Source organism: Melanerpes formicivorus, unplaced genomic scaffold, assembly GCF_026170545.1.
Source record: "Melanerpes formicivorus ecotype bairdi unplaced genomic scaffold, bMelFor1.0.p_v2 SCAF_190, whole genome shotgun sequence".
NCBI lineage: Eukaryota > Metazoa > Chordata > Aves > Piciformes > Picidae > Melanerpes > Melanerpes formicivorus.
The window spans coordinates 443,672-470,172 of NW_027142542.1; the positions used below are offsets into that span (position 1 = coordinate 443,672).

A 26,501-nucleotide genomic window follows, 5' to 3' on the forward strand; every position below is an offset into this window, starting at 1 on the left:
CATTCAAGGGGAGATTGGACGTGGCACTTGCTGCCATGGTCTAGTCATGAGGTCTGTGTTGATGGGTTGGACTCGATGATCCTCGAGGTCCTTTCCAACCTAAGTGATACTGTGATACTGTGATGCTGTGATACTGTGAATGGCAGCAGAACCTTCTGGTGTGCCAGCCACTCCGCCCAGCTTGGTGTCACCAACAAACTCGCTGACGGCGCACTCCGTGCCCTCATCCAGGTCATCGACTCCAGCACCAAAGTCCTGACCAGCTCCAGCTCAGCACCATTTGTTGCTTCCCCTAACTAATAAGGAAGCATCTAAGTGGTACTATCAGATACCATTTGCCTTGCATTTTTACAGCAAGCCATCTGCGCCTTCTTCGCTCTGGCAGAGTTATGTAATAAATTAAGAGGCAAGGCTATCACTTTCCGTGACATGCAAAGGAAAACTGACAGCAGGCACCAGTGGCTTATTTTGCAAAAAGAAAAAGAAAGATGCAGCTTGTGCAAATGTTTTGGTAGAAGATAGGTAAACATTCTTTTGGCCTGCCTTCCTTCCAGCAATGTTAATGAAACCTCAGCTACTACAGCCCAACCGGGGGGGGGGCAAAAAAAAACCAACCCACAACCAGCAAGTGAAAAATTGCTTTTCTGCATTTCAATTTGTTTTCCTCCAGCTCGTTCAGTAGGGCTGGAGCAAAGCTGAAGTAAAATAAAACTGAATAAATAAGATCGAAGCTGCATGCAGCGAGGTCCCAGAAGACACCAAGTTTAGTTAGATTTTCTTTAAGAGAATGAATTCATGGCAGTATCCTTCCCAGCCTCGGGCAAGAGCTTTCCTGGTTCTAAAATGCTTTAACTCCAGTCAGCAAGATAAAGGTATTGCAGCAAATTTACTTCCTCTTAAGTATAGAGTAGAATGAAGCTTCAAACAATGATCTTGGCTTTGAGCAAGTCCTAGGATGAAGAGACTCTTCAGGAATTCTACAGAGAGGAAGTTTTGGGGAGTTTTGGACTTCTTGACATTTTTTTCCGTGCTCCTTCGTGCCTTCTTTCTTTCAGCTGTTTTTCCTACCATTGGTCATTCCCATGGCAGGCACTTTTTTCTCCTATCTTGCCTTTCAAGGTATTTAATTTCTCCTGGTAACCACAGAATCACAGAGTGTTAGAGGTTTGAAGGGACCTCCAGAGATCGAGTCCAACCCCCCTGCCAGAGCAGCATCAGTTAGGGCAGTCTGCACAGCAATGCATCCAGGTGGGCTTTGAAAGACCCCAGAGAAGGAGACTCCACAACCTCTCTGGGCAGCCTGCTCCAGGGCTCTGTCACCCTCACAGTAAAGAAGTTTCTCCTCATGTTGAGGTGAAACCTTCTCTGTTCAGGTTTGTATCCATTGTGCTTGTCTTATTAGTGAGCACCACTAGAAAGAGCTTGGCCCCCTCCACTTGACACCCACCCCTCAGATATTTATAGACATTGATCAGATCCCCTCTCAATCTTTTCATCTCAAGACTAAACAGGCCCAGGGCTCTCAGTCTGTCTTTATAGGGGAGATGCTCAAGTCCCCTAATCATCCTTATGGCTCTCCACAGGACCCTCTCCAGCAGGTCCCTGTCTCTCTTGAGCTATGTTCTGTGACTATTTCTTTATTTTAACTGTAGTTACTGATATTTCTAGCAGGAGTCTTCAAACTCCTGCCTCCTCCTTTCTCAAGATTAGGTGAAGGTTTTCTTCCAAGTTTATGAGCGTAAGATTGAAAGAATGAACATTAGAGACTCAAAAAAAACCTCTACTGACAAAAGGATGTTTGTCTGGTTTAACAACCTTGTGTTTTTAAGGCCTTCATCCACACATTTCAAACACCACAGCACAATTTTGACCTGAATTTCATCTCCAAGCTTCCAGCTTTTAGCCTTGCCCTGTTATTGCCACACTTACACCTTTCAGAGCCCATTTGATGACTTCTGATCTCCCCTCAGTCCTCAGCATCAGTTTCCCAGGCTTTTCTGTTAGTCAAAATACTTCAAGTTAGTAAACTCTCAGTCTTGCACCTAACATGCAACCCGGGAATTAGTGCATCCCAGTTCACAGGTGTGTGTGTGTAAGAGCTGGAATGGAATGGAATGGAATGGAATGGAATGGAATGGAATGGAATGGAATGGAATGGAATGGAATAGAATAGAATAGAATAGAATAGAATAGAATAGAATAGAATAGAATAGACCAGACCAGACCAGACCAGACCAGGTTGGAAAAGACCTTTGACATCATCAAGTCCAACCTCTCATGCAACACCATCTAATCAACTAAACCATGGCACCAAGCACCCCATCCAGTCTCCTCTTAAACACCTCCAGTGATGGTGACTCCACCACCTCCCTGGGCAGCACATTCCAATGGCCAATCTCTCTTTCTATGAAGAACTTCTTCCTAACATCCAGCCTAAACCTTCCCTTAGCCAGGACACAAACACAGCAGCATCTAGTTGCATCCCATCATTTCTCAGCATTCCAGGCCCACTTCTCCAGCACCTGGTTTTCTTGGAAAGAGAAAGAAGCTGTGTTTTTCTCTCACTGACTACTCAGGATAGACAACATATGGATCAAAACTGTGAGACAATCTGCTTAGAGTCTGGACACACTCTCAGCTCTAACTCAATAGAGCATTTCATGTGGCCTTGCTACGAATGCAATTATTTGGGGACAGCACAGAGAGGTGGCCCCAGTTCATCTCACCTACTGCCAGGGCAAGCCTGGTTCATTCAGCCATACATTTTCATTTGTGCAAAGGATGAGGGAAACCAATTTGCATCTTCCTTTACCCATCCATTTGTGGCTAATCGTAATTCATTCTCCCAGCCACAATCCTGGAAGCTATGTATGTAAAAGGAAACATGAAACAGATGGATTTCTTCACCCCCTGGACAAATGAAATCAATTCCCCTAGCATGCACTAGTGCTAAGGCACTGCCATCTAGTGTGGAAAATCAATATCACAAAGGAAGAGGGAAAGAAAGAAAGAAAGAAAGATAAATAAATAAAGAAGGAATATTTGCAACCTGGCAGATACAATTCTGTCTGCTTCCTTCAAACATTTTCAACATGCACACAATACATTCCATATATATGTATATATATGTCCAGTTCTGGGCCCCTCAGTTTAGGAAGGAGGTTGACTTGCTGGAAGATGTCCAGAGAAGGGCAACAAAGTTGGTGAGGGGTTTGGAACACAAGCCCTGTGAGGAGAGGCTGAGGGAGCTGGGGTTGCTTAGCCTGGAGAAGAGGAGGCTCAGGGGTGACTTTATTACTCTCTACAACTACCTGAAGGGAGGTTGTAGACAGGCAGAAGTTGGTCTCTTCTCCAAGGCAGTCAGCACCAGAACAAGAGGACACAGACTCAGGCTATGCCATGAGAGGTTTAGGTTGGATGTTAGGAAGAAGTTCTATACAGAGGGAGTGATTGGCCATTGGAATGGGCTGCCCAAGGAGGTGGTGGAGTCACCATCATTGGAGGTGTTCAGGAGGAGACTTGATGGGGTGCTTGGTGCCATGGGCTAGTTGTTTAGGTGGTGTTGGATTGGTTGATGGGTTGGACGCGATGACCTTGAAGGTCTCTTCCAACCTGGTCTGGCCCATTCCATTCCATTCCATTCCATTCCATCCAGCTTAACATCAGCTACTCTACTTTATGAAAGCACACAGTCCCCTTCCCTTTGACAGGAAACCTCCTTGACTCAATAGCTTCCCTTAGATTGAACTGGTCTCAAGTCAGGCTCAGCAGAACCAAGCCTCAGCAGCCTCATTTGAAGCAAGTCTGGGAAACTAAAAATGAAATTCTGCAGTATTTAATGGCAGGAATCCCTTGGTAGAGAAGAACTTTTTTCTTAATTACAACCTATTTTATTGCAAATTTACAATTCCAACACACAGAGCTGTTGGAGTGAGCCCAGAGGAGGCCACAAAGGCGATGCAAGGGCTGGAATATCTCTGCTCTAAGGATAGCTTGAAGTTTTCTGTACAATATCATCCAGGTACAGGATGTGAAATTAAAATATTACTGCTAATAAAATGCCTTTTGCTCTATATTTGCTTTCTAAATGTGCTATGGCTGCCACTTTGCTGCTGATTTTCTCCTTTGCTGTAAATACACCAGTTCTGGTGTCCCCATCACAAGGACACAGAGCTGCTGGAGTGAGTTCAGAGGAGGGCCACAAAGATGATCCAAGGGCTCAACATCTCTGCTATGAGGATAGGCTGAGGGAGCTGGGGTTGTTCAGCCTGGAGAAGGCTCTGGTGGGACCTTGCAGCTGCCTTCCTATACCTAAAAGGATGCTACAGGAAGGCTGGAGAGGGACTTTCCATAAGGGTGTCCAGAGACAGATCAAGGGGAAATGGTTTGAAGCTGAGGGAGAGTAGGTTCAGACTGGATCTTAGGAAGAAGTTCTTCAGTATGAGGGTGGTGAGACTCTGGGAGAGGTTCCCAGGGAGGTTTTGGCTGCCTCCTCCCTGAGGGTGGTCAAGATCAGGTTGGATGAGGCCTTGAGCAGCCAAGTCTAGGTGAGGCATCCCTGCCCCTGGTGGGGAGGTTGGAGTAGATGACCTCTGAGGTCCCTTCCAGCCTAAGCTGCTCTGTGATTCTGTGATGTTAATTCTCACTGTATGGGAAGTACTGCAAGAACAGTCTGCAGGAAAAAAGTGGAAACTTTAGAGTTTTGCCTCTGTATCTGGCCTAGCTGAGGATGTTCTCCTGTCTTCCAAGAGCATTCCTGTCCATACAGCCCCAAGCTTTCCGCTGGTTTGTGCCCTGTGCAATTACCTACAACTGCTCAACGGACCTGACCTATTTTTGCTTGGTCTAACTTGTTAATGTGGAAGTTAAGTACACATGAGATGAGCCAATGGAGGATATGATAACCTTACAAAGCTTACAGAGCTGTCACAAAGACCAATACATGAACACCTTTATGTTATTTATTCCTACAACTTGTTGTAACACCACCATGCTACTCAAGCCTCCCCACAACTTGTTGTAGCATCCATAATACCACTGTGCTCCTCAGGGGTACCCAACACTGCAGTCTGCCCCTTCCCAGAACTATAGAAAAGCAGTGTTATATCATAGTATCATAGTATCAGTCAGGGTTGGAAGGGACCACAAGGATCATCTAGTTCCAACCCCCCTGCCATGGGCAGGGACACCCCACACTAGATCAGGCTGGCCAGAGCCTCAGCCAGCCTGGGCTTAAACACCTCCAGGGACGGGGCCTCAACCACCTCCCTGGACAACCCATTCCAGGGCTTCACCACTCTCATGGTGAAGAACCTCCTCCTCACATCCAGCCTGAATCTCCCCACCTCCAGCTTCATTCCATTCCCCCTAGTCCTATCACTACCTGAGGTCCTGAGCAGTCCCTCCCCAGCCTTCCTGTAGGCCCCCTTCAGATACTGGAAGGCCACAATTAGGTCACCTCAGAGCCTTCTCTTCTATATACTTAGTTGGTGCAGATATTCCCTATCATCCTCATCACAACAAACCCCTGTTCCAAGTGCAGGCTGTATTAATGACTCTGGAAGTCCACACAGAATTCTGCAGCCTGATAAAAATGTGGTCCTCTATTTTTTATGCTCTCAAATAATTCTGGAGACTAAGACAGCAACAAGAAAAAAATAGCTTGATGTGGCAGTGAGGCTCCCTTCCTCTCCAGCAAGGATGGGAACATCACAATCTTACAAGGGAGAAATATGAGGAGGGGAAAAAAATCCTCTTCAAAAATTATAACTCAGAAAGGAGGATGTACAAAAAGCAAGGGCTACTTTAGTATAATCTTCTTCACTTGGTAACATAATTCTTATGTATTTGATGTAGGATTTAGCACCACATAAAATGATTACTAAAGCAGTATTTGTGTTTTGGTAACTGTATGTACCCCTGGATCTTCACATATCAGTTTTGAGTCACTGAACCGAATCAAAAGACATCAAGAAGCTTTGAATTGAGATCTGGTAGAAGAGCTCTGTAGAGTGACCTTGCCAGGCTGGACAGATGGGCAGAGTCCAACAAGATGATATTTAACACATCCAAGTGCTGGGTGCAGCACATTGGCCACAACAACCCCATGCAGTGCTACAGGCTGGGGCCAGAGGGGCTGGAAAGCAGCCAGGCAGAAAGGGACCTGGGGGTAATGGTTGACAGTAGGCTGAACGTGAGCCAGCAGTGTGCCCAGGTGGCCAAGAAGGCCAATGGCATCCTGGCCTGTATCAGGAATAGTGTGGCCAGCAGGAGCAGGGAGGTCATTCTGCCCTGTACTCAGTACTGGTCAGGCCACACCTTGAGTCCTGTGTCCAGTTCTGTGCCCCTCAGTTTAGGAAAGAGGTTGAGGTGCTGGAAGGTGTCCAGAGAAGGGCAACAAAACTGGGGAGGGGTTTGGATCACAGCCCTGTGAGGGGAGGCTGAGGGAGCTGGGGTTGCTTAGCCTGGAGAAGAGGAGGCTCAGGGGTGACCTTATTGCTCTCTACAACTACCTGAAGGGAGGTTGTAGCCAGGTGGGGGTTGGTCTCTTCCCCCAGGCAACCAGCAACAGAACAAGAAGACATAGTCTCAAGCTGTGCCAGGGGAAGTTTAGGCTCAAGGTGAGGAGAAAGTTCTTCCCAGAAAGAGAGACTGACCATTGGAATGTGCTGCCCAGGGAGGTGGTGGAGTCACCATCCCTGGGGGTGTTCAAAAAAGGATTGGATGTGGCACTTGAAGCCATGGTTTAGTTATCCTGAGGTGTTAGGTATTAAGTAATAGGTTGGACTTGATGATCTCTGAGGTCTTTTCCAGCCTGGTTGAGTCTATGATTCTATGATACTGTGCTGCAAAATGACTGATATAGCTCCAAGACTGGTCTACAAATAGGGGTAGAAAACAAGCCCTGAAAAGACAGTGAAAACAGTAGTAGTACAGCAGGTCCTGGGCTCCTGATTCACATGATCACACAGGAATTTCGGTCACAAGTTATGAGAGCAATTATCTGACCCTCTAAATTGTGCAGAAAAGCTTGTAACTCATAACACAGACTTAAGCAGATTTAAGAGACCAATTAAAGTCTGGAGAAGAGCCTGAAGTGATGAGGCTGAGAGGGACTAAGCTTCATGATCCAGTGCTTCTAGGTCATGACACCAGCTTAGGAGAAGAAGGGATGTGCTGAAACCCTGTGGCTATTGCTCCTCAGGAACCCTTCCTCCGCTTTCTGGGGAATTCATCTCCACCATTCTCCCAGCAGCAAAATACAGTGAAGCCACAGGGGTTTGGACACAGTATCACAGGAGTTTTTTTAACATGTTTAATGTGGATGTAAAGGAACAGATTAGTTAACATCATCAACATACCAAAACATCATCTGGAATACTCTGTCCAGCTCTGGGCCCCTCAGTTCACAAAGGACCTCAGAAAACTGCTTGAAAGAGTCCAGAACAGAGCCACAAAGATGCTGAAGGGAACGGAACATCTCCCTTATGAGGAGAGCCTGAGGGAACTGGGGCTCTTTAGCCTGGAGGAGAGGAGACTGAGAGCTGACCTCATTCATGTTTGTAAAGATGTGAAGGGTTAAGTGTCAGGAGGACAGAGCCAGGCTCTGCTCAGGGAGGTTCAATGATAGGACAAGGAACAATGGGTGCAAATTGGAACACAGGAGGTTCTGCATCAACATCAGGAGAAACCATTTCACTCTGAGGGTGACAAAACAATGCAGCAGGCTGACCAGAGAGGTTATGGAGTCTCCTTCTCTGGAGACATTCAAAACCTGCCTGGATGTGTTCCTGTGTGACCTACTCTAGGTGATCCTGCTCCAGCAGGGGGGGTTAGACTGGATTATCTTTCAAGGTCCCTTCCAATCCCTAACACTCTGTGATTCTCTGATCAAGACTTTCTCTAGGTGGATGTAGTTAAGCTCCTAACAAGGGTACCCAGTATAAATCTGCCCAGCCCCTGCATCACTGTGAATGCTGATGGAAATGCACAAAGCATTCCCTGCCCAGAAGGATAACTTCAGAGAAGACAACATACTACCAGGCATAACTGACAGAGTGTCAGTGTTTTGACAACCTACAACTGACAGAAGGCCTATCTCAAGATCTTTTTATTATGCTTCTTCTCCATGCCTATGCATGTACATCTACCTATTAGGTGTCAATCAAGCAATACTTCTGGTTTAGTTTGTGGGCATAGGAGAGGTTTTATCAGCAAAAGGGGTCTCCAGACACATCACTTCAGCAAAGCAAGGTGGGACAAGGAAGAGCTACACCCAGTCTTTGTTGTATAATCTTAGTGTCCTGTGTTCCTTTACATTTCAAGAAGAAAAAAAATAAGCCTATATTGCTTAAATATCCTAACAACTAACTATCTGAATTTTAGGCTATACATTCATTTCAGCAATGCATTGCTAAAAAGCAATTTGGTATTGTTCATGTCTGCCTTATGAGTTATTTGGTTTTTCCTTTGCCAGGCTACAAAAATAAATAAATAAATAAATAAATACAACAACAACAACAACAAAAAACAACCCAGCCCTGTTCAGCATTGTTACAGTTGCTACAGAAATTGATTCAAGCTATGCTAGGGGGGAAAAAATGCTGAAGCTGAAAAACTCCAGCAAAACAAAAACCTGTCACATTAAAGGAGCTCAGTACTGAGAAGATAAAAAATACCCAAATTAAGACAACTCCAAGGAACCCAAGATGGTTTGTCACTTTTATGAGACTTACAGAGGCAGAATCTACCTAAAGAAGGACAGGAAAAATGGTGAAGAGGTTTTGAAACACTCATCACTTGGTAATTCAATGAGATTTTGCTCTTCAGGTAACCACAGTGCTATCTGGTGTCAAACGTTGAGCGTTCCTCCAGGCTCTTTCTTAACTGTGGCCAACTCAACATGAACAGGACAGGACAGGACAGGACAGGACAGGATAGAATAGAATAGAATAGAATAGAATAGAATAGAATAGAATAGAATAGAATAGAATAGAATAGAATAGAATAGAATAGAATAGAATTAACCAGATTGGAAAAGACTTTCAAGATCATCAATTCCAACCTGTCACCCAACACCATCTCATCAACTAAACCATGGCACCAAGCACCCCATCCAGTCTCCTCCCAAACACCTCCAGTGGTGGTGACTCCACCACCTCCCTGGGCAGCACATTCCAATGGCCAATCTCTCTTTCTGGGAAGAACTTCTTCCTAACATCCAGCCTAAACCTCCCCTGGCACAGCTTGACACTGTGTCCTCTTGTTCTGGTGCTGCTTGCCTGGGAGAAGAGACCAGCCCCGACCTGGTTACAACGTCCCTTCAGGTAGCTATAGACAGCAATGAGGTCTCCCCTGAGCCTCCTCTTCTCCAGGCTAAACAACCCCAGCTCCCTCAGCCTCTCCTCACAGGGCTGTGCTCCAAACCCCTCCCCAGCTTTGTTGCCCTTCTCTGGACACCTTCCAGCAACTCAACATCTTTCCTAAAGTCCGGGGCCCAGAACTGGACACAGGACTCAAGGTGTGGTCTAAGCAGTGCTGAGTACAGGAGCAGAATGACTTCCCTGCTCCTGCTGGCCACACTACTCCTGATGCAGGCCAGGACACCATTGGCCTTCTTGGCCGCCTGGGCACACTGCAGGCTCATGTTCAGCCTACTGTCAACCAGCACCCCCAGGTCCCTCTCTGCCTGGCTGCTCTCCAGCCACTCTGACCCCAGCCTGTAGCACTGCATGGGGTTGTTGTGGCCAATGTGTAGAACCTGGCACTTAGATGTGTTAAATTTGGGCCAGAAAATCCTGTAAGAAGCCTGCAAAATTCAATTCTTCCAGATTATCATTTATTTATAACAGGTGCTTCCCACCCACCCCCATATTTTGCAGCTAAATGTAAAGAATATTTAGATCAATTGTATTAAATTGGACATTGAATGGTTGCAGAAATATTGCCACTTAATAAGTACTAGTGTGGTAAAATTCTTCTTGCCTCACTGGTGTCTTTGATCAAGAGCCCTGCAATAAAAATAACTCACAGAGCCATTTCTTTTGCATTTGCTGTTACAAAAAGTTCATGCAAGTGTGAAAAACATCACCCTGAATCACTGTTCTGGTATTCTGACATCCTGAAGCAGACCTCTGCACATGGACAGCGGTCCTTGGATGGGGCAGCTCTTGGCTTATTTGCTGGCATCTACAGAACACAGATATGGCCACCACAATGCCAGGCCACAGAGAGATGCCTCCAGACTGTACTGGCCCTGACAGACCTCCTGGCAGCATCCCAACCCTGCCCAGGACCCCATTTCAGCACCTCAGGGATGGCAGTCCCATCTCCTCATATAGTCATGCCCTGGTCTCGCCAAGCCAAAAGCACCCTGAGGCCCCTACACGGTTTTGGCAAGGGTGGACAACGTTCAGTCTTCCTTCTAAGTTTGTGCTGTAGCCCTCAACTGAGAAAAGCAAAAGCATGGATTTGCCACAGGCTGCAGAGCTTTTATTCATCACATCCACAGCAATGGGATTTAGGAAGGAAGCACTGCCAGAAGCCCGTCAGCGGGGACTCGATTAGACAGACAGCGTTTAACCTAATCTCCTCTACCAGGAGCATCTCCTTCTTCCTGTAATTAAATGTGATCACAGATGCAATTATTTAGGGGCATAATTCCACCAATTTAGACACCAAACTACTTCAGCTGCAGGTGGAAGAGGTAAACAGTGAAAGGGCAGGAATGAAAATGTAAGTGTTGCTATGACTGGAGGCAAGATCACCAGGCAGACAAAAGTCATAGGAAGACAGAAAGTTGGCAAGTTAGGAGGTCCAGTTCCCAAAATTTCAGTAGTGCTCAAAATATCACATAATAAATCACCAAAACATTTCTGAGAAGTCTGTCCCTTCTGCCCTGAGGAATTATTCTGACACCAAAGGATATCACTATTCTGTTGGGGATTGGACTCGATGACCTCTGGAGGTCCCTTCCAACCCTTACCATTCCATGATCCTATGACAGAAGTGTTCAGTAACACCCAAAGCTAATCAAAAGGTCCTCCTCATGCAAGTAATAATTCCCCAGTAAACCTTTTGCCACCAGACACCACTCTACTCCAGATATTTATTGAGAAGCAAAAGCACATGCTTTGTCTGGCTCTTGCTGTAAGATTTAGCAACTGTTAAGATCCATTTATTTCACTCCCAGAAACAAACCAACAGCAGGAAGAAATCTCTCAGGCAAAAGAAAGTGATCAGGAGCCTGTTTGCTAGCTATGTCAATGCTAAAAGAGGTAAAGATGCACAGTCTGAGGTGGAATTGCTAACAGGAAAACAAAATGAAGTCTACAAGTAATGGGAAAGTAAAATTCACACAAAATTCCAAGCAGGATTGCAAATTGCAGTGATCTCAGTTACATTCCTTATGTAATTTTGGTTTACTCTTTTTAATGTGATAAAGCTTATCTACACATGCAGTTGCTGACAGTTCCTGCTCTGAAGAATCATAGAATTGTTAGGGTTGGAAGAGACCTCAGGGATCATCTAGTTGCAACCCCCCTGCCATGGGCAGGTACCCCTCACACTAGATGAGGTTGCCTAGAGCCACATCCAGCCTGGCCTTAAAAAGAAGGGGTAGTTCAGATGGGTAAGTCATTCAGGAAGGCAGGTCTGGGATATGACACCAAAATTTAAGAGGAGAGAAGAGACACAAACTTACTTAAGCAATACCATTCTGTCTTGCTGGGCCCCTCAGTTTAGGAAAGATGTTGAGCTGCTGGAACGTGTCCAGAGGACGACAACAAAGCTAGGGAGGGGTTTGGAGCACAAACCCTATGAGGAGAGGCTGAGGGAGCTGGGGTTGCTTAGCCTGGAGAAGAGGAGGCTCAGGGGAGACCTCATTGCTCTCTACAACTACCTGAAGGGAGGTTGTAGCCACATGGGGGCTGGTCTTTTCTCCCAGGCCACCAGCACCAGAACAAGAGGACACAGTCTCAAGCTGCACCAGGGGAAGTCTAGGCTGGATGTTAGGAAGAAGTTCTTCCCAGCAAGAGAGATTGGCCATTGGAATGTGCTGCCCAGGGAGGTGGTGGAGTCACCATCACTGGAGGTGTTTAGGAAGAGACTGAATGGGGTGCTTGGTGCCATGGTTTAGTTGATTGGAAAGTGTTGGATGTTAGGTTGGACTCTGATCTCAAAGGTCTCTTCCAACCTGGTTAATTCTATTCTATTAACAGCTGAATTACTTTGTTCTTTTTCTTTCCCTCCTGAAGTCCACATAGCTTCAGCAGTATTGATCCCCCTTCTATAAAGCTGTATTTGGGTTTATTTAGAAGGACAGAATGAGTGATATTTATATCCCCCCAAACACTGGGAAGAGACAAAAATAGGTGGAAAAAGGCAAGAGTAGCCATGCATCTGCTTTGTTTCACATCAGCTCAAAAGCCACAGCAGGCATTAACAACAGAAATAGTAACAGCTGTCTGGAGAGAACAATGCTGAGAAGTGACTGCCTATAAATGGGTGACTGTGAGAAGAAAGGGAAAGAAAATGTGTTTGTTAAGAAACACCAGCAAAAGCTTGTTTAGTTTTAGCCCTTCTCCACTGTATTATCTACACATTACACTGATTAAACTGTTGGCACTCTACTGTCTCACTTTATCTGCCTTCTGACCCTTGTGTAGCTGATTTTCATCAGCAAGCAACTTGGATTAAGAAGCAGAAGTGAGAGAACACTTCTGCATACACAACATACACATTGGAATGGAATGGAATGGAATGGAATGGAATGGAATGGAATGGAATGGAATGGAGTGGAGTGGAGTGGAGTGGAGTGGAGTGGAGTGGAATGGAATGGAATGGAATGGAATGGAATGGAATGGAATGGAATGGAATGGAATGGAATGGAATGGAATGGAATGGAATAGACCAGGTTGGAAAGTACCTTTGACATCATCAAGTCCAACCTATCACCCAACACCATGTAATCAGCTAAACCAACTAAAACCAAAACTAAACTAAGTGCTTAGAACTAGGCCTATAACCTAAGAGTATCTACAGAAACAAAAAAGCATTGCTGTCCATCATTCCATCTCTCCTATGAGGAGAGACTGAGGGAGCTGGGGTTGCTTATCCTGGAGAAGAGGAGACTCAGGGGTGACCTTATTGCTCTCTACAACTACCTTAAAGGAGGTTGTAGACAGGCAGAGGTTGGTCTCTTCTCCCAGGCAACCAGTACCAGAACAAGAGGACACAGTCTCAGGCTGCACCAGGGGAGGTTCAGGCTGGAGGTCAGGATGAAGTTTTACACAGAGAGAGTGATTGGCCATTGGAATGTGCTGCCTGGGGAGGTGGTGGAGTCGCCATCACTGGAGGTGTTCAGGAGGAGACTTGGCAGGGTGTTTGGTTGCATGGGTTAGTTGATTAGGTGGTGTTGGATGATAGGTTGGACACGATGATCTTGAAGGTCTCTTCCAACCTGGTTTATTCTATTCTATTCTATTTTGGGCCTTTCTTCCTCCTCCTGTTAAACATCGAGAGCTTCACAAATACCCCAGGCATAAATGAAGGACTCAAAGGCCTTTGGAATGTTAGTACACTTTTAATGACTTCCATGGGAGACACTGACATAGTTGTAATCCTTACAAGAACCTCTACACATCTACCTGCAACAGAATATAAACCAATTTCACTATTAGCTTAACTTGCAGGAGACTGTTTACAACAGAATGTGGCAAGAGTCCCTGGGCACCAACTCCTGTCTCTCTGGGAGTATTTGTTAATACCACTAAAGGGTAACTCCCACTAAGGATGAAAGAGAAAACTGCAAATGCATCTGAAGGTGATTGTTATTTATTTGCTTACAGAAAAGGCACCAACTGATTTCACTTCTGAATTGTGCTTGTCTGCTAAGGCAAAGATAAAGTCTCTCTATGTAGTAAGTGTAATAAACTGAACATATGCTAAGTGAAGACTGGAAATGCTTAGTTTCATTAATAGAAGGTAATGATGGTGATGATGTGTCTCTTCAGTTTTTCAGCCCACTCCCTTCTCCCCCTGAAGAGCCGCGCAGCAATAGCTGCTTCAATGCGTTAGTGACTGCTGCTCTTGCACTTGTGATTGAGTTATTCATAGTACTCTTTTTTCTTAAGTGTGGTAACATTGCCTTCAAAATGAAGTATTACTGTTTTTTTTTATTGTCTAAGCCACTCCAGTTTCCTTTGTTTACTAAGTGCATGTCGTTGGAAGAGAGAAGAGCTCAGGCACAGGGTACAGGACTCAAGCAGTACAAAGCAAACCTGACTCTGCACATAGCCCAGAGGAGGTGGCAGCCACCCGGAGGCAGTGGCAGTCTCCCCAGAGCCTCTGTTCCTGCATCTCCTTTCCCCAGAGACCCAGCCACAGGGTTCAGGCATATATAGGAAGCAGGGAAAAAGCAATGAAGTTTGAGAGATACTGGAGATAACCCTGAAATGTGTTCTACAAACTACAGATTAAACTTTTGGCCTTCAAGCATTCATTAGTCACTCAGTACAAAACTCTCTCACAGATTCACAGCTTGGTTTAGGTTGGAAGGGACCTTGAAGATCATCTAGTTCCAACCCCTCTGGCATTGGCAGGGATACCTTCCACTAGCCCACATTGCTCAAGGCCTCATCCAACCTGGCCTTGAACACTTCCAGTGAGGGGAGCCATGTAATTACACTCAGCTACTCATGACCTAAGCAAAGGAATAGAATGTATATATCCTCATTTATTTTTTCCAATCACTTTGCTATCTGCCATGACTAGAACACAGAGTTGTCCAACAAGTCCTCAGGAGAAATGGTGAAAGAGAAGTTTATGTGGTTGCTATAGAATTACAGACCAACAATGAATGTAGCTGCTGGTTGCTGATGCTCATGCTGTGAGTAACAAATGCAAGCCCAGCTAGGGCTTCTTCCTGTGGAACATAAAACTAGCTTTCTTCTCTGCTAGGCACCAAATTAAGTTTCAGACACTGGCCAAGACTAGAATAGGCTCCCCAATGTTTTGAGCCAGCTCCTCTCAGCTGGAAAATGTTGATGAAGGAATCATTGCACCAGCAGTAACTGAGAGCAGTGCTGATGTTGCTTATGGCCAGGCAGACCTCATAGGGCCAAAAATGGGTGAACACAGTTCCCTGCCTTTGAATCCTGTTTGGAGCAACTTAGGGAAAGCAAGTATCAAGATGGAGGTCATCCCAGCAAGAAGAAATAATGCTTGAATAAATGTTGCATTTATCTTATTTCTAGGAGCATGAAGCCCTCTTTAGCACCACTGGGATTCTTCCTGTGTGTGGTGAAATCCTGCAGGTTTTCTAGAGATATGGTGATGTAAATGGAGTGACACTTTGCAGCAAGATGCACTCTTCAATTGAAATATGTCTTCTGAAGCTAAACTGTCAAAATGCAACAAACATGACAAGCTTTGTTATCACCATCTGCTAAAATGCAACCAAAATGAAATGTCAGTAGTTTCTCTTAAGTGTCATGAAACTACAAAACATCACTGCTTACCTCCTGCCAGGATTATGTCTACCAGAAACAATTATGAAGCCAAACAATCCCTCCAGTAGGCTGAACTTCACTTCATATGAAAGACTAGCCCAAAAATATTTGCTGCTTCAGTCCCAAGGAAGTTCTCTCTTGCTGCTGTGAATGGGATTCGAGTGTCAGTTTCTGTTAGTCTCTGTATGATCAATCTCACTTGGGCCAAAGAAAAATAAGTCAAGAAATAGGTTCACTCAGTAATCCTGAATTTACATGAGGCAGATGCCACATATCCAATGGCCATTACTGGTTTAAAAGTAAATATTAACAATCTAGAAAGGGAACAGAATAGAATGGAGATTAGAATACAATAGAATAGAGAATAGAATAGAATAGAATAGAATAGAATAGAATAGAATAGAATAGAATAGAATAGAATAGAATAGAATAGAATAGAATAGAATGTCAATGGCATCCTGGACTGTATCAGAAATAGTGTGGCCAGCAGGAGCAGGGAGATCATTCTGCCCTGAACTCAGCACTGGTTAGGCTGCACCTTGAGTCCTGTGTCCAGTTCTGGGCTCCTCAGTTTAGGAAAGATGTTGAGTTGATGGAAGGTGTCCAGAGAAGGGCAACAAAGCTGGGGAGGGGTCTGGAGCACAGCCCTGTGAGGAGAGGCTGAGGGAGCTGGGGTTGCTTAGCCTGGAGAGGAGGAGGCTCAGGGGAGACCTTATTGCTGTCTACATCTCCCTGAAGGGAGGTTGTAGCCAGGTGGGGGTTGGTCTCTTCTCCCAGGCAAGCAGCACCAGAACAAGAGGACACAGTCTCAAGCTGTGCCAGGGGAGGTTTAGACTGGATGTTAGGAAGAAATTCTTCCCAGCAAGAGTGATTGCCCATTGGAATGTGCTGCCCAGGGAGGTGGTGGAGTCACCATCACTGGAGGTGTTTGGGAGGAGAGTGGATGAGGCACTTGGTGCCGTGGTTTAGCTGATGAGATGGTGTTGGGTGATAGGTTGCACTTGATCTTGATGGCCTTTTCAAACCTGATCTATTCTATTCTATTCCATTCCATTCCATTCCATTCCATTCCATTCCATTCCATTCCATTCCATTCCATTCTTTAAAGAACCCAAGACATTTTTCTTGCCAGGTTAGGATGTTAGCTGCTGTAGAGACTTCAGCTTTTTTTCAACAATTTCAGCAAGTCAAATAACCACCAGCAGCCTGTGAAGTGGAAAAGCCCTGCAGACACGACCTTAGCCAACTTAACTTTGTAAGAGACTTCTTACATGACTGCGGCAGTAATCCAAGCAGGAGACAGAAAAATCAGAGAGGAAATCCAGAGCGTGGCTGTGCAAGTCACTTCTGCACTGCAACCAGGATCTCTCTGGTTGCTGAGACAATGGAGGGCAAAGCTAAGCTGGCTGAGACCTACACCAGGCACCACAGCAGTGTCAAGGAGCCCAGAATCCCAGAGAGATGAGATGCATGCACATCACCTTACACACTTTCCTTCTTTGCCCATCTAGGTGTCTGGCTCACCAAAGATCTTGCTCTTAAACAGAGGACACTCCAAAACATGACCTATTACTTCAGGTCACTTTGTTCATGCCATGCTGATGTTCAGCTGTGCCAACAAGGCTTTCCTTTCTCCCCCTTCTCATGTCCACAGCATATTACTTTTGACGTCTGTGAGAGCTGCCTGAGCAATTTTTCATTTCTGGAGACCTGTGCTTAAATGTGGAGGAAAGAAGATAAGGTGAAAATTGATGAACTCACTCTCAGTGCACTCTTAGTGAATTTGTGTTCACCACACAAATTCTCATCACAGTATAACAAAAGTGGTATTTCACAGAATCCCAGAAGGGCTTAGGTTGGAAGGGACCTCAGTGATCATCTAGTCCAACCTCTTTGCCATGGGCGGGGGTGCCTCTCACCTAGAGTCAAGGCTTCATCCAACCTGGCCTTGAACACTCCCAGGGAGGGGGCAGCCACAACCTCCCTGGGAAACGCATTCCAGAGTCTCACCACCCTCATATTGAAGAACTTCTTTCTAAGATCCAGTCTAAACCTACTCTCCCTCAGTTTCAAACCATTCCCCCTTGTCCTGTCTCTAGACACCCTTATGAAAAGTCCCTCTCCAGCCTTCCTGTGGCATCGCTGCCATGGTTTAATTGATTAGGTGGGTTGGATTGGTTGATAGGTTGGATGCGATGATCTTGAAGGTCTCTTCCAACCTGGTCTGGTCTGGTCTGGTCTATCCTATCCTATCCTATCCTATCCTATCCTATCCTATCCTATCCTATCCTATCCTATCCTATCCTATCCTATCCTATTCCATTCCATTCCACTCCAGCCCATCCCAGCCCATCCCAGCCCATCCCTTCCCTTCCCTTTAGGTATTGTAAGGCAGATCTAAGGTCCTACCAGAGCCTTCTCATCTCCAGGCTGAACACCCCCAGCTCCCTCAGCCTATCCTTATAGCAGAGATGTTGAGCCCTTGGATCATCTTTGTGACCCTCCTCTGGACTCACTGCAGCAGCTCTGCAGCAGAACTGGTGTATTTACAGCAAAGGAGAAAACCAGCAGCGAAGTGGCAGCCATAGCACATTTAGAAAGCAAATATAGAGCAAAATGTATTTTATTAGCAATAATATTTTAATTTCAATTCCTGTACCTGGAATGATATTATACAGAAAACTTTTTGCACACACAAATTCTGCAGCCCTACAGCAGATAACAAGAAGCTCATGTTGATAATAAAGAAAAAAAACCTACAAAGATAATTTGCTCATCCTGCTGTGGAAAAGCAAACATTTTGCCTGCAACTCCTGTCATAAATCCTTGGAAATGGATGAAAGTGATCTGACACCAAAAAGCAGTTTTCCTGCAAAAAATACTACAGATCCAGCACAGTCAGCTTCTCCAACACCATCACTTTGTCCTCATGTAATCCACCAGAAGCACAAGTCAGGGATAATATCAAAGCCAGTGTGTTTCCATTCCCCAGCACCACAAATCACAGCTGTTTGCATCGAGCTGCTTATTGCTTATCTCATGTTGATCCAGGTATATAATATTCAGGATAGTTGAGTTTCTCTGTTAATCCATAACATTACACTGGCAACACTGCACTACAGTTCCTGCCCCCAGTTCCAAATACATAAGTGGTTCAACAGAACTTTAAAGTATTAGTTTAGGGTAATAGAAGACCACAAAACTTGATGCAAGGATTGAAAGGTGATCACAAATCACTGGGCAGAGTCTTGCAGGTCTATATTGACTCATAAGAAAAATAAAAGAAGGTTTCATAGAATCAACAAGGTTGGAATGGAATGGAATGGAATGGAATGGAATGGAATGGAATGGAATGGAATGGAATGGAATAGAATAGAATAGAATAGAATAGAATAGAATAGAATAGAATAGAATAGAATAGAATAGAATAGAATAGAATAGACCAGACCAGGTTGGAAAAGCCCTTCAAGATCATCGAGTCCAACCTATCACCCAACACCATCTAATCAACTAAACCCTGGCACCAAGCACCTCATCCAGTCTCCTCTTAAATACCTCCACTGATGGTGACTCCACCACCTCCCTGGGCAGCACATTCCAATGGCCAAGCTCTCTTGCTGGGAAGAATTTCTTCTTCCCATCCAACCTAAACTTCCCCTGGTGCAGCTTGAGACTGTGTCCTCTTGTTCTGGTGATGATTGCCTGGGAGACGAGACCAACCCCTACCTGGCAACAACCTCCCTTCAGGTAGTTGTAGACAGCAATGAGGTCTCCCCTGAACCTCCTCTTCTCCAGGCTAAGCAACCCCAGCTCCCTCAGTCTCTCCTCACAGGGCTGTGTTCCAAACCCCTCATCAACTTTGTTGCCCTTCTCAGGACACCTTCCAGCATCTCAACATCTTTCCTAAACTGAGGGGCCCAGAACTGGACATAGGACTCAAGGTGTGGCCTAACCAGTGCAGGGGCAGAATGACCTCCCTGCTCCTGCTGGCCACACTGTTCCTGTTTTCTTCTCCTTTTTTTTGCAAAGACACAGACAAATAAGGTTGGTTGGGTGCTGTTGTGGGCAGGTTGGGGGGGGGGTGGGGGGGGGGGGGACAGGGGAACGGCCTTGGTGGCGTGGTTTGAGTTTTGTGGGGTTCCAGGCTTAAGTGTTTTTCAAAACACAGTATCACAGTATAACTAAGGTTGGAAGAGACCTCGAGGATCATCGAGTCCAACCTGTTTCCTAAGAGTTAATTTCTTCCAACCAGTTATTCCCCACTGATGACAAAATTATTATCGCTTGCTTGTGACAACCTCCCCAGCAACCAACATAATGTTGGAATGCTGCCACCCTAAATTCCTGCACATCTCACCTGCTACAAGAAGTAAGGGAGAAGCAAACAGAAATTGTCATATGTCAAAAGAGAATGCATGTCAAAGTTGGGTTTGTTTTCTTCATTAAGTATTACCGCATTCTTCTCACAATAAACACGTCAGCTCAGCACTGAAAGCTCCCAGCTGAGCACCACGCTCTCAACACCCCTAAGTCAGATTGCATAGCAGATGTTAAATGTAAAATCCATTAAGACCAATTAGATTCCACAGAAGGAAAATAAAAAAATGGGAATAGAGTGCACAGGCAATCCTACCCAGGCCAACAATACACTGAGAGGTACACTGAGAGGTACAATGAGCCACCAAGAAAAAAAAGACATGCAGCTTCAAAAGGTAAATGGCACCCATTCCTCACATGGAGAGCAGGTAACAGGTGGTGGTATGATGCCTGCAGAAGCTACCCAAAGCAATGCCTCCTGGATTCTGGTCTCCTGTCTCTAGCTAGAATCATAGAATGATTTGTTAGGGTTGGAAGGAGTCTCAAGGATCATCTAGTTCCAACCCCCCTGCTATGGGCAGGGCAACCTCACACTAGATAAGTTTGCTCACAGCCACATCCAGCCTGGCCTCAAAAACCTCCAGGGATGAGGCTTCTCCCACCTCCCTGGGCAACCTGTGCCACTGTCTCACCACCCTTCGTGGTGAAGCAACTTTTGGGAAGTCCATGACCTACTAACACCAACAGGTAATTTATGAGAGATCCTCTGTGGCAGCTTGAAACTAGGAACAAGAGTTTGAGCCTCTTATTTAAACTGCATATGCACTTCGTGTCACATTAACTGACCCAAGTCATCCTCTCAGGCACCAAGGTGAGAGTTTCAATAACATGGATTTAATCTGCCAGCAAAAGAGGGGAATAAATAGCAGTTTGTGGTACATTCTGGCAGGGCCTTTTCACTACCAGGGTCTTTTCACTATCATGTAAAAACATACACCTTTTAAGGCCCGTTAAGAGACAGGATTTGTAATGGACATGGAGAACTGTGTCCATTTCAGAAGTAAGAGCCCCTTTCAGAGCTAAGATGCAGGTTAAATTCTGGCTGTGCAATAATGGTGTAGACAAATGAAGCTGTCACTGCATACAGGATAGCCTGCACGCCACTGGGGGCAAAGAACCAAATGGTTTTTAGTAGGGAATTGTGCATGCTAAGATGAAAAGTCAGTCTCTCCACTTGTCAGGACATGCTGCCAAAGTCTGAAGCATTATTTCCTAGTAAGCAGTTTCAAACAACCTCTGGTTCTTCAATTAGCCTTAGCCTGCAAGAACTAATCCTTCCCTGGATATTCAGCAATTCACAAATTAATTAAGTATTTATGTACTGTCTAAGGTGAATTTCATCTGCTGGAACATTTAAGAACACAGAGCAATTTCCACTTTTAAAAACAAGGCCATTGTGACTCAAAATGCTCACTGAAGTTTCAGAGATGCCAGAGAGAACCCTGAAATGTGTTCTACAAACTAAAGATTAAACTTTTGGCCTGGCCTTCAAGCATTCATTAGTCACTCTCAGTGCAAAACTCTCTCACAGATTCACAGCTTGGTTTAGGTTGGAAGGGACCTTGAAGATCATCTAGTTCCAACCCCTCTGGCATTGGCAGGGACACCTTCCACTAGCCCACGTTGCTCAAGGCCTCATCCAACCTGGCCTTGAACACTTCCAGCGAGGGGAGCTGTGTAATTACACTCAGCTACTCATGACCTAAGCAAAGGAGTAGAATGTATATATCCTCATTTATTTTTCCAATCACTTTGCTATCTGCCATGACTAGAACACAGAGTTGTCCAACAAGTCCTCAGGAGAAATGGTGAAAGAGAAGTTTATGTGGTTGCTATAGAAATGCAGACCTAGAATAGAATAGAATAGAATAGAATAGAATAGAATAGAATAGAATAGAATAGAATAGAATAGACCAGACCAGACCAGACCAGACCAGACCAGACCAGACCAGGTTGGAAGAGATGTTCAAGATGAACATAGCTGCTGGTTGCTGGTGCTCATGCTGTGAGTAACAAATGCAAGCCCAGCTAGAGCTTCTTCCTGTGGAACATAAAACTAGCTTTCTTCTTCACTAGGCACCAAATTAAGTTTCAGACACTGGCCAAGACTGGAATAGCCCCCCCCAAAGCTTTCTGTGTTGGTATTTTCATCTGTAAAGCACATTCCAGTGTTGGACATTCTTCATGAGAAAGCTTGAAATCAGCAACCTCCCAACCTGAACTGCATCCTTTCTGAGGTTCATGGGGACACATGGCAAGGAAAAGTGACTGCTCATTTCTTTATTATTAAGCTGTTTGTGAGTGAGGGAAGAATACAATCCTGGCTAATCACAGAATCACCAAGGTTGGAAGAGACCTCAAAGACCATCAAGTCCAACCTGTCACCACAGACCTCATGACTAAACCATGGCACCAAGTGCTATGTCCAGTCCCCTCTTGAATACCTCCAGGGATGGTGTGGCTGGAGAGCCTAGAGCCAGTAAACCCAACCACTCGTCTTCACCCCTACTGCAGATCACTAAGGCTTCCAAGGTTTGTTCTCCTCTCAATGGATTCCTGTGCAGCAGTCTGGCAAAGCAACAGCAAGCAGCACCCAAGCCATCAAGGGGATTTCATCATAACATCATTGTTTTATCAACAGTCTTTATCAATTGGACCTTTAAAACAGACAAAAAACCCTGAATCACCAAGGTTGGAAGAGACCTCAAAGATCATTGAGTCCAACCTGTCACCACAGACCTCATGACTAAACCATGGCTTCAAGTGCCACATCCAATCCCCTCTTGAACACGTCTAGGGATGGTCACTCCACCACCTCAACAACTCTCTCAGTGAAGAACTTTCTCCTTACCTTGAGCCTAAACCTCCCCTGGCACAGCTTGAGACTGTGTCCTCTTGTTCTGGTGCTGGTTGCTTGAGAGAAGAGACCAACTGCCTCCTGTCTACAACCACCCTTCAGGTAGTTGTAGACAGCAATGAGGTCTCCCCTGAGCCTCCTCTTCTTCAGGCTAAACAACCCCAGCTCCCTCAGCCTCTCCTCGTAGGGCTTGTGCTCGAGGCCTCTCCCCAGCCTTGTTGCCCTCTAGTCCTCTAGGAAAAAAAACAAACCAACCAACAAATCCACCACACTAAAACAGTACTCCGGGCATTGTTTTGCTTGTTTCTCTTTGTGTTTTGGTGATTTTCTTGAAGTTTTGTCTCCCTGTTGCTGTGTTTTGGAAATACCTCTCTGCCCATACAAAAACGTGTGAAACTGTCCAACACAAAAAGGTTGCTGACTGCATAACAAGCAGCCCAAACTAACATAAGCTTCCTTTCTTCCCCCTCACCCCCAACTTTTATCTCAACCTTTTTTTTTTTGCATTCAGAAGTTTAAAATAATAAAACCCCAAAATCACTCAAAAATAAGAAGGAAAAACTTTAAACTTTCAGTTAACTGTCCCCACTTCAGTTATTGTTTTACTTATCAAAACCTCATAAGCTGGAAAGCTAAAAGATGACAACAACAACAACAACAATAGCAACACAAATCACCCTGCAACAACATCCAGTTCATGCCTGGCATTATTCCACGTAAATCAGCAGTATTACACCAGGGATTAATTTGGAACACTGATCTGAATTAGAGCACTGCTCCATACAGCAACTTCATCATCACACACACACACACACGCAGAGTGAAGCAACCCCAAACGTTATGAGCATCGCAAATGCACACAGGTAACTCTGCACCTATAAATCTCTTCCTGAGCAAACACAACAGGCTCTTCTGTAGTCTTGGCAATAAGGAATTCCTGCTGCTTACAGCGTCAGCACGTTCATTTTGCTCAGAAGGAAGATTTAATAATCATGTGGAAATACCTGGTAAAAGTCCACCCAGAAGAATGCAAAGCTTCTTTACTGCGCCTCTACTACTCAGCTTGTACATCTCCTAATGAAATATGACCAGCAATAGGTTATGCAATGAATCTTCCAAAGCTGTTTTAATACAGTTTTGAGGACTGAATACTTGAGTCGGGGTGGTCACTGCCTATACAATACTACAGCAGTGCCAACTGTTAAATGTATTTCTCCTCTGAGCAGAAAACCATTCACATTTCCCTCCTCTATTAAATACCCTGCCAAGGTCCAGCTTTGCATGCAAAACAGGCTGCTTCTGTTCAGCTGCCCTACCGGTGAAGTTAGTTAGAGGCTGCATCTCCCACCTCGCCAGAGGGAAGCAGATGCTCTACCAAACCATCCCTCCAGCGTTCTGGGAGCGCGGGACCACACTGAGGCAGGAGAAGGAAGAAGTGAATGGAGAGCACCTCTGTCTTCCACAGGCTTACTCGACTCTCGGACACATCTGTCATGTTTAAGGCTACCTCTGCCCTTCCAAGACACATCTCTGCGACAGGCTGGTGCTTTCCAGCCAGCCAGCAGCGGTTCACTACCCCAAACCACTGCTCAGCCATTGCCCTACATGACACCACGTACTTTGCCAGATTGAAACTCATTCGTCATCGCTTCATTTGACTATTTGCGAGTGACCCGAAACCTTTTAGGACTACCCACAGCCAGCTATCAAAGTTGCTTAGGAACTATGTGCTGGCTACAGAGTATAATTTTTTTCCTTTTTGCCCTTTTTTCCCCCCACCGTAAAGCCAGACTCTTGCTCCGCTGGAAGTTGGGCTGTGCCCTCACTGCCCCTTCCCTGAAAGAGAAGACCATGCCCAGGCGCAGTGCGCTCACTTGGGAGGGAAACGCAGCGATAAAATATTAAAACCCTTCCTTGCTCGGGGCTCCATCGTTGCAATCTCTGCACCGGCTCGCTGCGGGGAAGAGCCGCAACCGCCCGCGGCGCAGCCAGCCCTGCGCCCGCAACCCCGTCCCAGCCAGCGGGGCTGGGAACCCCCGGCCGCGGCAGCCCCCTGGCTCCGGCATCGGCGTGATGTCCCCCTGGGAGACCCCAACACCGGGCAGGCGATATGGCAGACTCCGCACCTAAGGCTTGCTGAAAGGAGTTGGGGCAGCCCCCTGGCCGCGATACGGACGGGGCATTAGGCAACCCTGTCCTGCCTCGCCACCACCCCAATGCACAAAATCTGAACTGTGGCGGTGACAGCGCCGAAGAAGGGGGTAAAGGGAGCAACCCCAGTTTCTCTGGAGCTACACGTTGCTTTGGGACAGCGAGGTTTGGAGTGTGAGGGTACCGATGTAATTCTAACTGCCCCTCGCCCTGGGGGTGGCGACAGGGGGGCGGACAAGCACTTACTGAAGAAGATGTACTCGGTATAGCTGCTCCAGATCTTGTCGTCCCTGTACTGGTTGATGAAGGCGGCGGTGCCGGTGGAGTTGCAAGCCACCATGTGGAAGCCCGCCTCGGAAAGCCGGTCGAAAGCTTGCTCCAAATAGGTGAATTTGAGGTAGAAACGGGAGGTGTACTTCTCGGGGGGGCGGTCAGGATCGCGGCTCTCGTTGAGGGTCTCTCCGAAGACCTCCTTGGCCAGGGCGATCCTGCCGCACACCATGATGCGGGCGACGCGGCGGAACTTGGCGTCCGCCTGGTTGTCCCGCACCGTGGTATAGGAGCCGCGGTAGCCCACGGTGAGGAAACCCGAGCGCTTGTCCAGCGCCGACCGCTGCAGCCTGTCACTGCTGCCCTGCGAGTTGCTGTCTTCCAGGTCACTCTGGCAGCCCTCGTCGTTGAGCGAACTCTGCTTGGTGACCTTGGGCGAAAGCAGCTTCACTAGGTCGCCCAGCTGGAAGTACTCGGCCTCCCGCAGGAGCCGCTCCTTCTCGGGGAAGTGCTCGGGCAGCGCCAGTTGCTTGTCCCGCAGGTAATCCAGCACGTACCTGAAGAGGAAGCCGTCGCGGTCGATGAAGAAGCGCGCCCGGCTGTCCCTGGGCAGCTGGCGGGCCGCCGCCGGGCCGCCCCGGCACGGGGAGAACATGGTGGCCAGCGTGCTGTCCGGGACGCTGAGCAGAGTGGAGTGCCTCGTCACGTACACCTGGCCCCCCACGTTCAGCTCCACCACCTCGGGGAACGGCGACCCCGACGGTCCCGACACCATGTCGCTGATGGGCAGGATGCTGCCGCCCGCCTCCTTCAAAGCCATGGCTGAAAGCGGGCGGCCGCGAAGGAGGGTCTCCCTCCTAAAAAAGGCGGCCTCCCTCCCTCCCTCTCCTCCACCCACCCTACCCCTCCTTCTCCTTCTCCTCCTTCTCCTCCTCCTCCTCCTCCTCCTTCCCCGCACCGCCCGGCGCGCCCGGAAGCGCCTGGACGGAGCCGCTGCTTCCCGCTGCCCTCCGGCACGGCACGGCGCGGGCGGCACGGCCCCGAGGAGCGGCCCCGGCCCTCCTCTCGCTGCCCGGCCGCGGCACCTCCCTGCCCTGGCGCCCAGGGACGGGCTGAGCCGGAGACTGAGGTGGCCCTGGCCGATCCGAGCGCTGCCCCTGCCCGACTTCGGCCCGCGGCGGCGCTGGCCTCAGAGCCAAGCGGCCGCCCCAGCCGGCTGCCACTTGGCAAAGCGCTGCCGCGCTGCCAGGCTCGGCACAGGGAAGAGCCAAGCCCCTACCCCGGCTCCTCCCCTCGCCTCGGCTGGGTGGCTTTTTTGGTTCGCTTGGAATTCATTT

General features: G+C 46.8%; 1 protein-coding gene across 1 annotated transcript in view; it reads right to left on the bottom strand.

Moving 5' to 3' along the window:
• Positions 1-25,984, bottom strand: part of KCTD8 (potassium channel tetramerization domain containing 8) — a 133,480-nt gene extending 107,496 nt beyond the window's left edge. Inside the window, exon 1 of the mRNA XM_068169543.1 lies at positions 25,141-25,984. Within this exon, the coding sequence (XP_068025644.1) occupies positions 25,141-25,984 (844 nt within the window). The remainder of the gene's footprint in view (positions 1-25,140) is intronic.
• Positions 25,985-26,501: the final 517 nt, after the last annotated feature.